This window comes from Gekko japonicus, unplaced genomic scaffold (genome assembly GCF_001447785.1).
Source record: "Gekko japonicus isolate JY-2015 unplaced genomic scaffold, Gekko_japonicus_V1.1 scaffold1280, whole genome shotgun sequence".
Classification (NCBI taxonomy): domain Eukaryota; kingdom Metazoa; phylum Chordata; class Lepidosauria; order Squamata; family Gekkonidae; genus Gekko; species Gekko japonicus.
Window position 1 is genome coordinate 44,363 of NW_015165276.1, and position 12,052 is coordinate 56,414.

General features: G+C 52.5%; 1 protein-coding gene across 1 annotated transcript in view; it reads right to left on the reverse strand.

Moving 5' to 3' along the window:
• Positions 1-12,052, reverse strand: part of RGL2 (ral guanine nucleotide dissociation stimulator-like 2) — a 40,331-nt gene that overhangs the window by 26,682 nt on the left and 1,597 nt on the right. Inside the window, exons 2-5 of the mRNA XM_015410259.1 lie at positions 11,124-11,228; positions 10,053-10,246; positions 9,568-9,627; positions 4,954-5,239 (exon numbers count right to left, since the gene is read on the reverse strand). Of these exons, the coding sequence (XP_015265745.1) occupies positions 4,954-5,239; positions 9,568-9,627; positions 10,053-10,246; positions 11,124-11,228 (645 nt within the window). The remainder of the gene's footprint in view (positions 1-4,953; positions 5,240-9,567; positions 9,628-10,052; positions 10,247-11,123; positions 11,229-12,052) is intronic.

Here is a 12,052-nt window from a genome sequence, read left to right on the forward strand (position 1 = left end):
GGAAGGAAGGAAGGAAGGAAGGAAGTAGTAGTAGAAGAAGAAGACATTGGATTTATACCCTGTCCACTACCCAAAGGTGTCTCAGAGCGGCTTACAAACTCCTTTCCCTTCCCCTCCCCACAACAGACATCCTGTGAGGGAGGTTGGGCTGAGAGAGCTCTTGACAGAAACGGCTCTTTTTCAAGGACATCTCTTGTCAGAACTATGGCGTGCCCAAGATCACCCAGCCAGGTGCGAGTGGAGGAGTGGGGGAATCAAAGCCGGTTCTCCCAGATTAGACTCTGTGCACTTGATCACTACACCAAACTGCCATGTATATGAGAAGGAGAAGAAGAAGAAGAGTAAGAAGAGGAGGAGATTGGATTTATACCCCATGGCCCTTCACTACCCAAAGGAGTCTCAGAGCGGCTCACAAACTCCTTTCCCTTCCCCTCCCCACAACAGACATCCTGTGAGGGAGGTGGGGCTGAGAGAGCTCTTTCGAGGACTGCCCTTGAGAGAACAGCTCTGAGAGAACTTGTGACTGAAGAAGAGGAGATTGGATTTATACCCCTGCCCTTCACTACCCAAGGGAGTCTCAGAGCTGCTTACAAACTCCTTTCCCTTCCCCTCCCCACAACAGACATGCTGGGAGGTCGGTGGGGCTGAGAGAGAGCTCTTTCAAGAACAGCTCTGAGAGAACTACGGCTTGCCCGAGGTCATCCAGCAGCTGCATGTGGAGGAGGAGTGGGGAAATCAAACTCTGTTCTCCCAGATTAGAGTCTGCACACTTCACCACCACACAAAACTGGCTTCAGGTAAATCTATCTTCTGCTTTCTATTTATTTATTTATTTTAAATTCTGTACTATTTTATAAATACGGATGTCAAGTATTTCAAAACACGGATTCGCCACAACAGTATCTCAAAGGGCAGGTTTACACTATGTACCAACATTCAAACAGCACCTTGTCAATTTCACAAACACTGATCCCAGGGGACTCTAGTAATTTACCCACACGGAATACACTCTTTTTCAAGGACAGTGATATACATGCAAGACATAAGGCGCAAAAATCCTCTTTGTGAGTACCTTAAAATAGCAGCATTTTTGGGGGGTCCCATCAGAACCCTTGCGGCAAACATCCAAAGTTATCTAGGAGAACATCTCTCTCAAGTTCTATCAGGTGACTGTCAAAGGTGGTGTTTCAATGTTTGTACACAGTGTAAACCTGCACTTTGACATACGGCTGTGGTAAATTGCTGTGGCACTTTCTTACACACACCCAGAGAAATGCTGATCGCCACTTTGGGGTCAGGAAGCCATTCTTCTACAGGCTGGTTTGGCCAGGGATCCTGGAGATTTTTTTGTCATATTTTGGGCGTAGAACAGCGGTCACTGCGGGTGTAGAGGGGGAGGTATTTGTGAATTTCCTGCATTGTGCAGGGGGTTGGAATAGATGAACCTAGAGGTACCTTCCATCTCTATGATTCTATGAATCTATGTTCGGAAATACTTTTTTAAAAAAATTCTTTATTCTATATATAGTTATATACAGATAAAAAAGGTAAAGGTTCCCTTGCTCGAAAGCCAGTGGAGTCTGACTCTAGGGTTGCGGTGCTCATCTCCGTTTCCAAGCCGAAGAGCCAGCGCTGTCCGAAGATGTTTCCGTGGTCATGTGGCCGGCATGACTAAACACCAAGGAACGCTGTTACCTTCCCACCGAAGTGGTACCTATTTATCTACTTGCAATTTCTTGCTTTCGAACTGCTAGGTTGGCAGGAGCTGGAACTAGAGACGGGAGCTCACTCCGTCATGTGGCCCACTCGGGTCTCGAACTGCTGAACTACCGACCTTCCACAGCCTGCAGTTCAGAGTCTTAACCACTTGAGCCACCACAGCTCCATTATATACAGATAAACAAACATAAAAAAAAACCATGGGGTACAGATCACGCATCTTGTCTAATGATTTCGCCTTGTCATTACTGTACATCACATAACCTTGTCTTTTTTACAGGATAGAAAGGTTTTGACAATATCTTTTCTCAGGTTTTAATTAGTTGACATTTTCAAGTTAGCGTAGTTTCCAGCTATAAAATTTGGCCCAAGTAGTTTCATAGATTTCTTCTGCTCGATTCTTTAAAAGTAGCGAAAGTTTATCAATTTCTGCTGCTTGAAGTATTTGGTTAGCAACCTCTCTCTTAGATGGTAGTTCTGTTGTTCTTCCAAAACTCTGAAATACTTGACACCGATATTTATAACATGGTATAGAAATATTTTTAAAAGCATATAATAGATTTACCTTAAGTCTATGTTTATTACACACAGTGTTTTATATTCTCCTAGATCTTCCTAACACTGTGACCCTCAGTTTTCATATTAACCTCCAGGTGGGGGGGATGAAATACTCCCTGAACTACAGTGGATTTACAGACTATAGAGGTCCGTTCCCTGGGAGGAAAAGGGGGCTTCAGACGGTGGACTCCATGCCATCAGTTCCCTGCTGGGGGGGCAGTCCCTCCCCCAAATCTCTCCAGGAATCTCCCAAGCTGCAGTTGGCCACCACCAGTGTTCCCTCTAAGCTGAGCTAGTGTGAGCTGGCTCACCGTTCTTTAGCCTCCGGCTCACACACCTTTTTGTCTCCGCTCAGGAAGGAGGGGGCTCCAGAGCAAACTGATTCGCGAAGCACCCAAATCGCCCGCTCACAACCTTAATGCCAGGAGCTCCCAAAGTAGAGTTTTTGCTCACAGGACTCCACAGCTTAGAGGGAGCGTTGGCCACCACACCCACAGATTGATTTGGACGGCAGGCATTGGGGCAGGTTCTGTGACTACACTGAGACAAATAGGTAGAATGACCGAGACGAGGCATTTTGTTTACAGCCAAGTTTCTTGTTCTCGTGACTGCAAATACGTGCTTGAAAGTGCCTGGCCTTGCCCGGGACAGTTCAGCAGCGCTTGGAAGGAAGGGGGGGGGGCAGACGCCTTCCCCCTCTCCTCAGCGTCAGCAGAAATCAGTCGTGCCAAACGCATTACCTATACACACAACAACATACTGTGGGGTTGCGTAACATATGCGAGTCTCAATATGCGGCCTGCACATTTCGATGCAGGAGACGCACCCATAAGCAGCGCCAGAGGCCGTTTGCCATCCCTTCTTGCGTCACCTGGACGTTGGCACGCTTTTGCCAGCTCCAGAGGAATTAAAAAACAAACAAACTCCACCAAGTTTCTAGTCCTCATTGTGGTGAAGGCACATATAAGAACACATACACAACACCCATAAGGGGCTTGAAATGTTAGGTTTCCCTTGCTCAAAAGCCAGTCGAATCTGACCCTAGGGATGCGGTGCTCATCTCCGTTTCCAAGCCGAAGAGCCAGCGCTGTCCGAAGACATTTCCACGGTCATGTGACCAGCATGACTAGACACCGAGGTGAACAGAACGCTGTACCCTCTAAAAATGCCAAGTAATATCAATGGTAACAGCCCAAGACAACTAATAAACTAGAGAACAGGCCGACATTCAGCGCTTGGGATGAAATGAAATGCAATTTCTCTAATGTATTAACAATGTTATTTTATGATAGCTAATAACAGCCGCATGGTTACATATTTTTTCTTCCATGGGTGCAGAAAAAAGAAGTGGGTTGACAAAACTCCCCGGAGTTGGCTTTCGTTTTGTTCACAACTTCATCCGAACACACTGAAGTACCGTGGAGAATCTTGTCCCGGGCATGCAAACAAATTGATATGTTTGTATGTCCGGGACAAGATTCTCCACTAAAATGGAATAGGATGCACTTTAGTATTTATTTATTTATTTTATTTAAATTTATAACCCGCCCTCCCCGTGAACGGGCTCAGGGCGGCGTACAGATGGGGCCAATGCCCAATACATAAAACATTAAAACTGCATTTTAAAAACATTCAATATAACTTAGGTGCTCTCCACAATAACTAGCAAGGGAACAGATGACGTCATCAGGATGGTATCCTTAGTGGCCACAGCTCCACGCAGTACCACCATTTTTGCACTCACGGCGAGTTGGTAATAAGGGCTAGGGCAGATAGTAATAGTCGTAGACAGATGGTAACAGTCGTGGCGGCTCCTACTCAAACGCCTGGCGGAAGAGCTCCGTCTTGCAGGCCCTGCGGAACTGTGCAAGGTCCCGCAGGGCCCGGATCTCCTCTGGGAGCTCATTCCACCAGGTAGGAGCCGCCACCGAAAAAGCCCTAGCCCTAGTCGCTACTAGTCTGGCCTCTTTGGGACCTGGAACCACCAGGAGATGTTTAGTCCCGGACCGCAGTGCTCGTTGGGGCACATATGGGGAGGGGCGGTCCCGTAGGTATTGAAATTATGGCATGGAATATCATTGGAAGACACTATGAACAATAGGTTCTGAAGAGAAACGACCACGGTGCTTCCGTGTGTTCGGATGAAGTTGTGAACGAAACGAAACCCAGCTCCAGGGAGTTTCGTCAACCCACTTCTTTTTTCTGCACCTATGGAAGAAAAAATATGTAACAATGTTGATGTGTTATTAAAAGGTAAAGGTTTCCCTTGCTCGAAAGCCAGTCGAATCCGACTCTAGGGTTGCGGTGCTCATCTCCGTTTCCAAGCCGAAGAGCCAGCGCTGTCCGAAGACGTTTCCGTGGTCATGTGGCCGGCATGACTAAACGCCAAGGCGCACGGAACGCTGTTACCTTCCCACGGAAGTGGTCCCTATTTATCTACTTGCAAGTTCTTGCTTTCGAACTGCTAGGCTGGCAGGAGCTGGGACCAGAGATTATTATCTATTATTATTATTATTAGCTGTTATGAAATATTGTTAACACATTGGAGGAATTGCATTTCATTTCACGCCAAGCGCTGAGGGTCGGCCTGCCCTCTAAAAATGCCGCCAAGCCAAGCTGCCCTCTCAGCCCCAGGGGGGTATGGTGTGGGGCTCTGCTCCCCCTCCCGGCACTCACGGCATCCTGCGCGGTGAGGTGGGCCGCCACTTCGTCTGCCTGCAGGCCAAGGATGTAATGGGGGTCGGCATCTGGGTCCTCCGCAACGGCCTCGTCTCCCTCCGGCTCCTCCCGTGGCACCGGGGCTCCTTCCGTCGGGGCCGGCGTCAGGCTCCTCTCATGCTCGGATCCGCTCCCGAGGGCCCAGCGCAGGCGGGCCAGGATCTGCTCCCGCAGGCCGGGCTCCAGGCCCGCAAAGTCCTCCGGGTACCCATCCAGCCAGGAGCACAGCAGCGACCCCAGCACCCTGCGGGGAGATGAGACGGGGTGGGGCCCAGGGCTCAACTCGAGCCTCAGAAGAAGGGCAATGCTAGACTGCAAGCACAGAATATGTGACGGGTGACAGGACTCCTGAGCATATGCAGAGTGCCTCCTCGTCCACCACAAAACTGTCGCGACCAGCCCTTTGTTTATTCATTCATTAAAATATCTTTAATCCCGCCTTTCCTCTCGGTTCAAGGCAGCCGTGAGTTCACATCTTGGGCGCGAGGCCCAGAGGGGTACGCCTCCCAGACTGCCCCAGGATCAAACCACTAAAAGGCTCCCTCCCCCCACCACCTCCAAAAGACCAAGGGGAACGGCGAGGCTGACAAAACGAGGCACGGGGTGGGGGATAAACGGGCTTCAGAGCCACCGTGGCCAAGGGGTTGGAGCAGGGGTGTCGAACTCATTTGTTACATAAATGATACCTTGTTGCAGGGGTCATTTCCTGTGGGAGCGCACAGGAGCGGAGCTCCGGCAGAGAGGAGCCCAGGGGGCGGGGACATGCAACAAGCCCCGCCCCCTGCTCCCAGCAGCCCTCAGTTGGGCCACGAGGAGCAAGAAGCAGCCAGGTAAGTTGCAGAGGGGGCCCCCCCGCCTTCAGGTACCAGCTCTCCCTCCTCTTTGAGGGCAAATCTGCATGTCCCCCCCCCCACAGAGCTAGAAATCCAAAACAGTCCAGTGGCACCTTTAAGACCAAGTTTTATTCAGGTACAAGCTCTCCCTCCTCCACGAGGACAGATCTACATGTCCCCCCCCCCACAGAGCTAGCAATCCAAAACAGTCCAGTGGCACCTTTAAGACCAAGTTTTATTCAGGTACAAACTCTCCCTCCTCTACGAGGGCAGATCTACATGTCCCCCCCCCCACAGAGCTAGAAACAAAAGAGTCCAGTGGAGCCTGAGCGGCGGGTGTTGCCTTCTGACACACTTCCGGTGATGTCAGGGGTCCCTCCTCTGCGAGGACAGATCTGCACATTCCCCCCCCCCCATAGCTAGCAATCCAAAACAGTCCAGTGGAGCCTGAGCGGTGGGTGTTGCCTTCTGACACACTTCCGGTGATGGCAGGGAGTGTGGCATATGCAAATAAGTTATGCAAATGAGTTATGCTAATGAGCTCCTGCACCTGTTTTTTCCTACGAAATGACCCCTGCCTTGTTGGGCCGGGCCATGCATGTCATGAAATGTAATGCCAGGTAGCGGAGATATAAACTTTATAAAGGACACAAACACAGAGGGGTTTTTTAACTTAAAATAAAAGCATACTTAAAACAGTAGCACTCTTGCAATATTTTGTTTATTTAACAGTGTCTGATAACTGACACCTCTTGCTTTGAATTATTGCATCAAAATATCTGTGCTGTTGCAATCTTGAGTATGCTGTTCAGGTGTGTACCTGTAAGCGGCAAACCTACGATGATGCAGCAGCAGCAGAACTGAAAGAAGAAGCAGAAGACAGCCAGCTCCACTGTGGGCCTGAGAAAAGCCCTCTGGGGCCGCATGTTTGACACCCCTGGGTTAGAGTGTCAGACTAGAATACAAGTTAGACTCTGTGAGCCTAACCTGCCTCACAGGGATGTTGTTGTGAGGATACAGTGGAAAACAGGAGAATGATACAAGTCGCATTGGGTGCCCACCGGCAAGAAAGGTGGGGGAGAAGGAGATTGGATTTATACCCCGCCCTTCACTACCCAAAGCAGTCTCAGAGCAGCTTACAAACTCCTTTCCCTTCCCCTCCCCACAACAGACGGACACCCTGTGAGGCAGGTGGGGCTGAGAGAGCTCTGACAGAAACTGCTCTTTTTTTCAAGAACAGCTCTGACGGAACTACGGCTTGCCCAAGGTCACCCAGCAGCTGTGAGTGGGGGAATGGGGAATCAAACCCTGTTCTCCCAGATTAGAGTCCGCGCACTTAACCGCTACACCAAACGGGCTCTCAAAACAAACAAACAAACCGGACAGAGAGAACTTTGACCCTGCCTCCTGGGGACAAACACCCTATAGGTTCCGGATACGCAAAAGAAAGCCTTTCTTCGCATATTTATTTATTTATTTGAGATTTATACCCTCTAAGCTGAGTGAGTGTGAGCCGGCTCGCAGTTTTTTAGCCTCCGGCTGACACCTTTTTGTCTTAGCTCAGGGAGGAGGGCTCCAGAGCAAACTAATTGACGCAGCAGCCCAAGCGCTCGCTCACAACTTGAATGCCAGTAAGCTCACAAAGTAGAATTCCTGCTCACAAGACTCCAGAGCTTAGAGGGAGGCATTAGTAACGGGTGGAACTCACTGACACTTGATGAACAGAGACAAATTCATGGCGGAGAAAGCCAACAGCAGCTATCCGACATTGAACCTCCATGTTCAGAGGCAGAACCGTCCACCCAGCGGTTCGAAAGCTTCGGCGAGTAGATAAAATGGGTACCACTCCTTAGAGAGGGTGGGCACACCAAGCCCCCACCCCGGTGGGGGAGGTGTTAGCCGGCGACCGGAATGCTCAGCTCGCAAGATTGAAAGCCTAAGAAAAAATCTCTTCGACTCCGAGAAGCCTGTAATGGGCCGTTCCGGCCAGGCGGTGGCAGTGCGGCGCTGCAAGACCTGGAGAAGCTGACGTCATCTAGCCAAGCCGAAGTGAATATGCCGACGGAACACGTCTGACTCTGCAGCTGAGCAAACCCTCGCCAACTGTGAATGTGTGTGATTTTAAAAAAAGATATATGTTGTCCTCCCTCACCCCCATAAATCATTGTTAGTCCCGTGTGAATGAGTAACTGTAAATCGCTCAGAGCCAGCAAGCTCTGCAGGATTGAGCGATTAATAAATTGAAAGATTATTATTATCATTATTAGATGCCGGGTGAAACGAGAGAGGAGGCTTTGGCCTCTCTCGTGGGCCTTCCTGGGAAACAGCCGCCCCTCTTGGGTCTGATCCAGAGGCGCTATTCTGAGTCTCTTACGCCGCCCAAGCTTGGGGCACAGCGAGAGAGGCCGAGAAGAGAGAGCAGGTGCGGCGGAGACAAGGAAACCGAGGAGCCAAAAGTCTTGCGCGAGCGAGCCAAGCCGAGTCCTGGGAGGGGCGTAACCGGAGCCCTCTTCCTGCTGGTCTGAAGAGCGCCGCTCCAGCTCAAACATGGCAGCCGGCCAAAGTGAGAGGGGCCCCCCCCGGCCCCCTGCCGAAAAGGCCACCAGACGCAGCCGCCTGCCTCCAGCTGTGGAGCCCTGTCAGCCAGAATTCTGAAGCAGCAGAACACAGGGCAGAAGAAGTCTCTGAGGAGGTGGGCCTGGCACCCGAAAGCGCGTCATCCCTTGAATAAACCTCTGTTGGTCTTAAAGGTGCCCCGCTGGACTCAGACTTGGTTCTGCCCCACACGGCTGCCCCAGTGCCCCCTCTAACCAGTGGCATCTTGTGAGCAAAAATTCAACTTTGTGAGCTGCTGGGAGTCAGTTTGTGAGCGAGCGATTGGGCTGCTGCAGAACCTAGTCGGCTCCGGAGCGCCCTCCTCCCTGAGCTAAGGCAAAAATCTCTGAGCTGGAGGCTAAAAAACTGTGAGCTGGCTCACACTCACACAGCTCAGAGAGGACACTGCTGCCCACCTGGAAGGACCTGAGCGTAAGGCTTGGGAACACTGAAACCTAGAGATGGAGGGGAACCCAAGGGTCATCTAGTCCAACCCCCTGCACAATGCAGGAAATTCACAACTGCCTCTCCTCCAACTCCCCCCAGTGACCCCCTGCTCTGGGCCCAGAGGAAGGCAAAAATACTCCAAGATCCCTGGGCCAACCGGGCCTGGAGAAAAATTCCCTTCCTGTCCCCAAAGTGGTGATTGGCTTGGGACAGCAGCAGTGCTTCTGAGCATCGACAGAGTGCCCTTAGCATACCTACTGGTAGCCCTAACTAGCCCTTCCCATACACCTGGGGGCTTCTAAGGAGAAGACGAGGAGGAGAAGAGACTGGATTTATACCCCGCCCTTGACTACCCAAGGGAGTCTCAGAGGGGCTTACAAACTCCTTTCCCTTCCCCTCCCCACAACAGACGCCCTGTGAGGTAGGCGGGGCCAAGAGAGCTCTGACAGAAACTGCTCTTTTTCAAGAACAGCTCTGACAGAACTTGTGACTGACCCCAGGTCACACCAGCAGCTGCATGTGGAGAAGTGCGGAATCAAACCCGGTTCTCCCAGATTAGAGTCCGCGCACTTAACCACTACCCCAAACTGGCTCTCTGACCAAACTGGCTTCTGGAAGGCACCTAACTTCCAGAACAACAACACACACACACACGTAGATTTTGGGGCTGGATCGTGGAAGGGGGGCGCCCACTTACCGCTGCAGCTCCGTCCTTTCTGGAGCAACCTCCGGCCCGGAATTCTCAAGCTCCTGGAGCCTGAGGAAGAAGAAGAGATTGGAGTTATACCCGGTCCTTCACTACCCAAAGGCGTCTGAGAGCGGCTCACAAACTCCTTCCCGTTCCCCTCCCCACAACAGACACCCTGTGAGGTAGGTGGGGCTCAGGGAGCTCTGACTGAGAATGGTTCTTTTTCAAGGACAGCTGTGCCAGAGCTTGTGACTGGCACAAAGTCACACCAGCAGCTGCATGTGGAGGAGTGGGGAATCAAACCCGGTTCTCCCAGACTAGAGTCCCCGCACTTAACCCCTACACCAAAGTGGCTCTCAAGGAGGCCAGGAGAGATGGAGCAGGGGGGGCTGAAAGGGCTTCTACAGGACGCTCCCTCCCCAGAAGTGACCCCCCCACGTTCTGGCAGGGGCCGTCGACAGCACCCCCTCCCCCCCACTCCTTCAGAGCCTCACCTTTCCAGCAGCTGCACCAGGACCAGGCGGGGGGCGGCGAAGGTCCGGTAGGTGGCCAGGAAGGCGGGCACGTAGCAGGGATCGCCCAGCATCGGGGCCTCCAGGAGGTGCCGCACCAGGGCGGGCAGAGCGGCGGCCTTCAGCACCCGGCACTGGCCCAGAGAGGGGGGCTCCGACGGCGACGCCTCCTCGCCCTGCGGACACCGAAAGAAGGAGGGCGAGGAAGAAGAGAGAAGGGACGAGATTGGATTTATACCCCATGGCCTTTCACTACCCGAAGGAGTCTCAGAGTGGCTGACAAACTCCTTTCCCTTCCCCTCCCCACAACAGGCACCCTGGGAGGTAGGTGGGGCTGAGAGAGCTCTGACAGAAACTGCTCTTTTTCAAGGACAGCTCTTATCAGAACTACGGCTTGCCCAAGGTCATCCAGCCAGGTGCGAGTGGAGGAGTGGGGGAATCAAACCCGGCTCTCCCAGATTAGAGTCCGCGCACTTAACCACTACACCAAACTGGTGAGGGTGAGCAGGGTGAGGATGAGGAGGAAGAGGAGGGAGGGGGCTGTGGCTCAGTGGCAGAGCCTCGGCTTCACGTGCAGAAGGTCCCAAGTTCAATTCCCGGCGTCTCCAGTTAAAAGGACCAGGCAGGAGGTGAAAGACCCTTTTCAGCCTGAGAACTGGAGGGCAGCTGCCAGTCTGAGTAGACAATACTGGCCTTAATGGACCAGTGGTCTGATTCATAAGAACATAAGAGACGCCAATGTTGGATCAGGCCAAAGGCCCATCCAGTCCAACACTCTGTGTCACACAGTGGCCAGAAATACCAGGTGCCATCAGGAGGTCCAGCAGTGGGGCCAGGACACTAGAAGCCCTCCCACTGTTGACCCCCCCAAGCACCAAGAAGACAGAGCATCCCTTGCCCCCAGAGCTCCTATCTATCCCTTGTGGCTCATAGCCACGGATGGACCTCTGCTCCATATTCAGCGTAAGGCCGATTCACGCGTTCATAAGGAGGAGGCTCTCGAAACCAGAGCTCCCCCCTCCCTCCCGGCACCCACCCACCACCACCACTCACCCCGCCGTCGGAGCCCCCAATGGGGCTGCGGGCTCCCCCCGGCGACCGGCAGCTCACAGTGTAAATCACCCCGTCGCCGGACTCTTCCCACAGCGTCACCGGCGTCTGGAGTGTGTGGAGAGGAGAAACAGAAAGGTGAGCCCCACCCCAGCCCTACCTTGGTCACCCCCCCACCAGTGTTCCCTCTAAGCTGAGTCAGTGTGAGCCAGCTCACAGTTTTTTAGCCTCCAGCTCACAGTTTTTTAGCCTCCAGCTCACACAATTTTGTCTCATCTCAGGAAGGAGGGCTCCAGAGCAAACTAATTGATGCGGCAGCCCAATCGCTCACTCACAACTGTAATGCCAGGAGCTCACAAAGTTCCTGCCAACCTAGCCGTTCAAAAGCAAGAAACTGCAAGTAGATAAATAGGTACCACTTCAGTGGGAAGGTCACAGCGTTCCGTGCGCCGCGGTGTTTAAGCCGGCCACATGACCACGGAAATGTCTTCGGACAGCGCTGGCTCTTCGGCTTGGAAACGGAGATGAGCACTGCAGCTCTAGAGTCGGACTCGACTGGCTTTCGAGCAAGGGAACCTTTACCTCTTCGGCTTGGAAACGGAGATGAGCACTGCAGCTCTAGAGTCGGACTCGACTGGCTTTCGAGCAAGGGAACCTTTACCTCTTCGGCTTGGAAACGGAGATGAGCACCGCAACCCTAGAGTCGGACTCGACTGGCTTTCGAGCAAGGGAACCTTTACCTCTTCGGCTTGGAAACGGAGATGAGCACCGCAACCCTAGAGTCGGGGCTTTCGAGCAAGGGAGACCTTTAACTTTTTAGCTCACAAAGTAGAATTCTTGCTCACAAGGCTCCACAGCTTAGAGGGAACATTGTGCCCCCACCCCCCACCCCCACCGCCCGGAGCTCACCTTGGCGGGCAGGCAGTACCAGC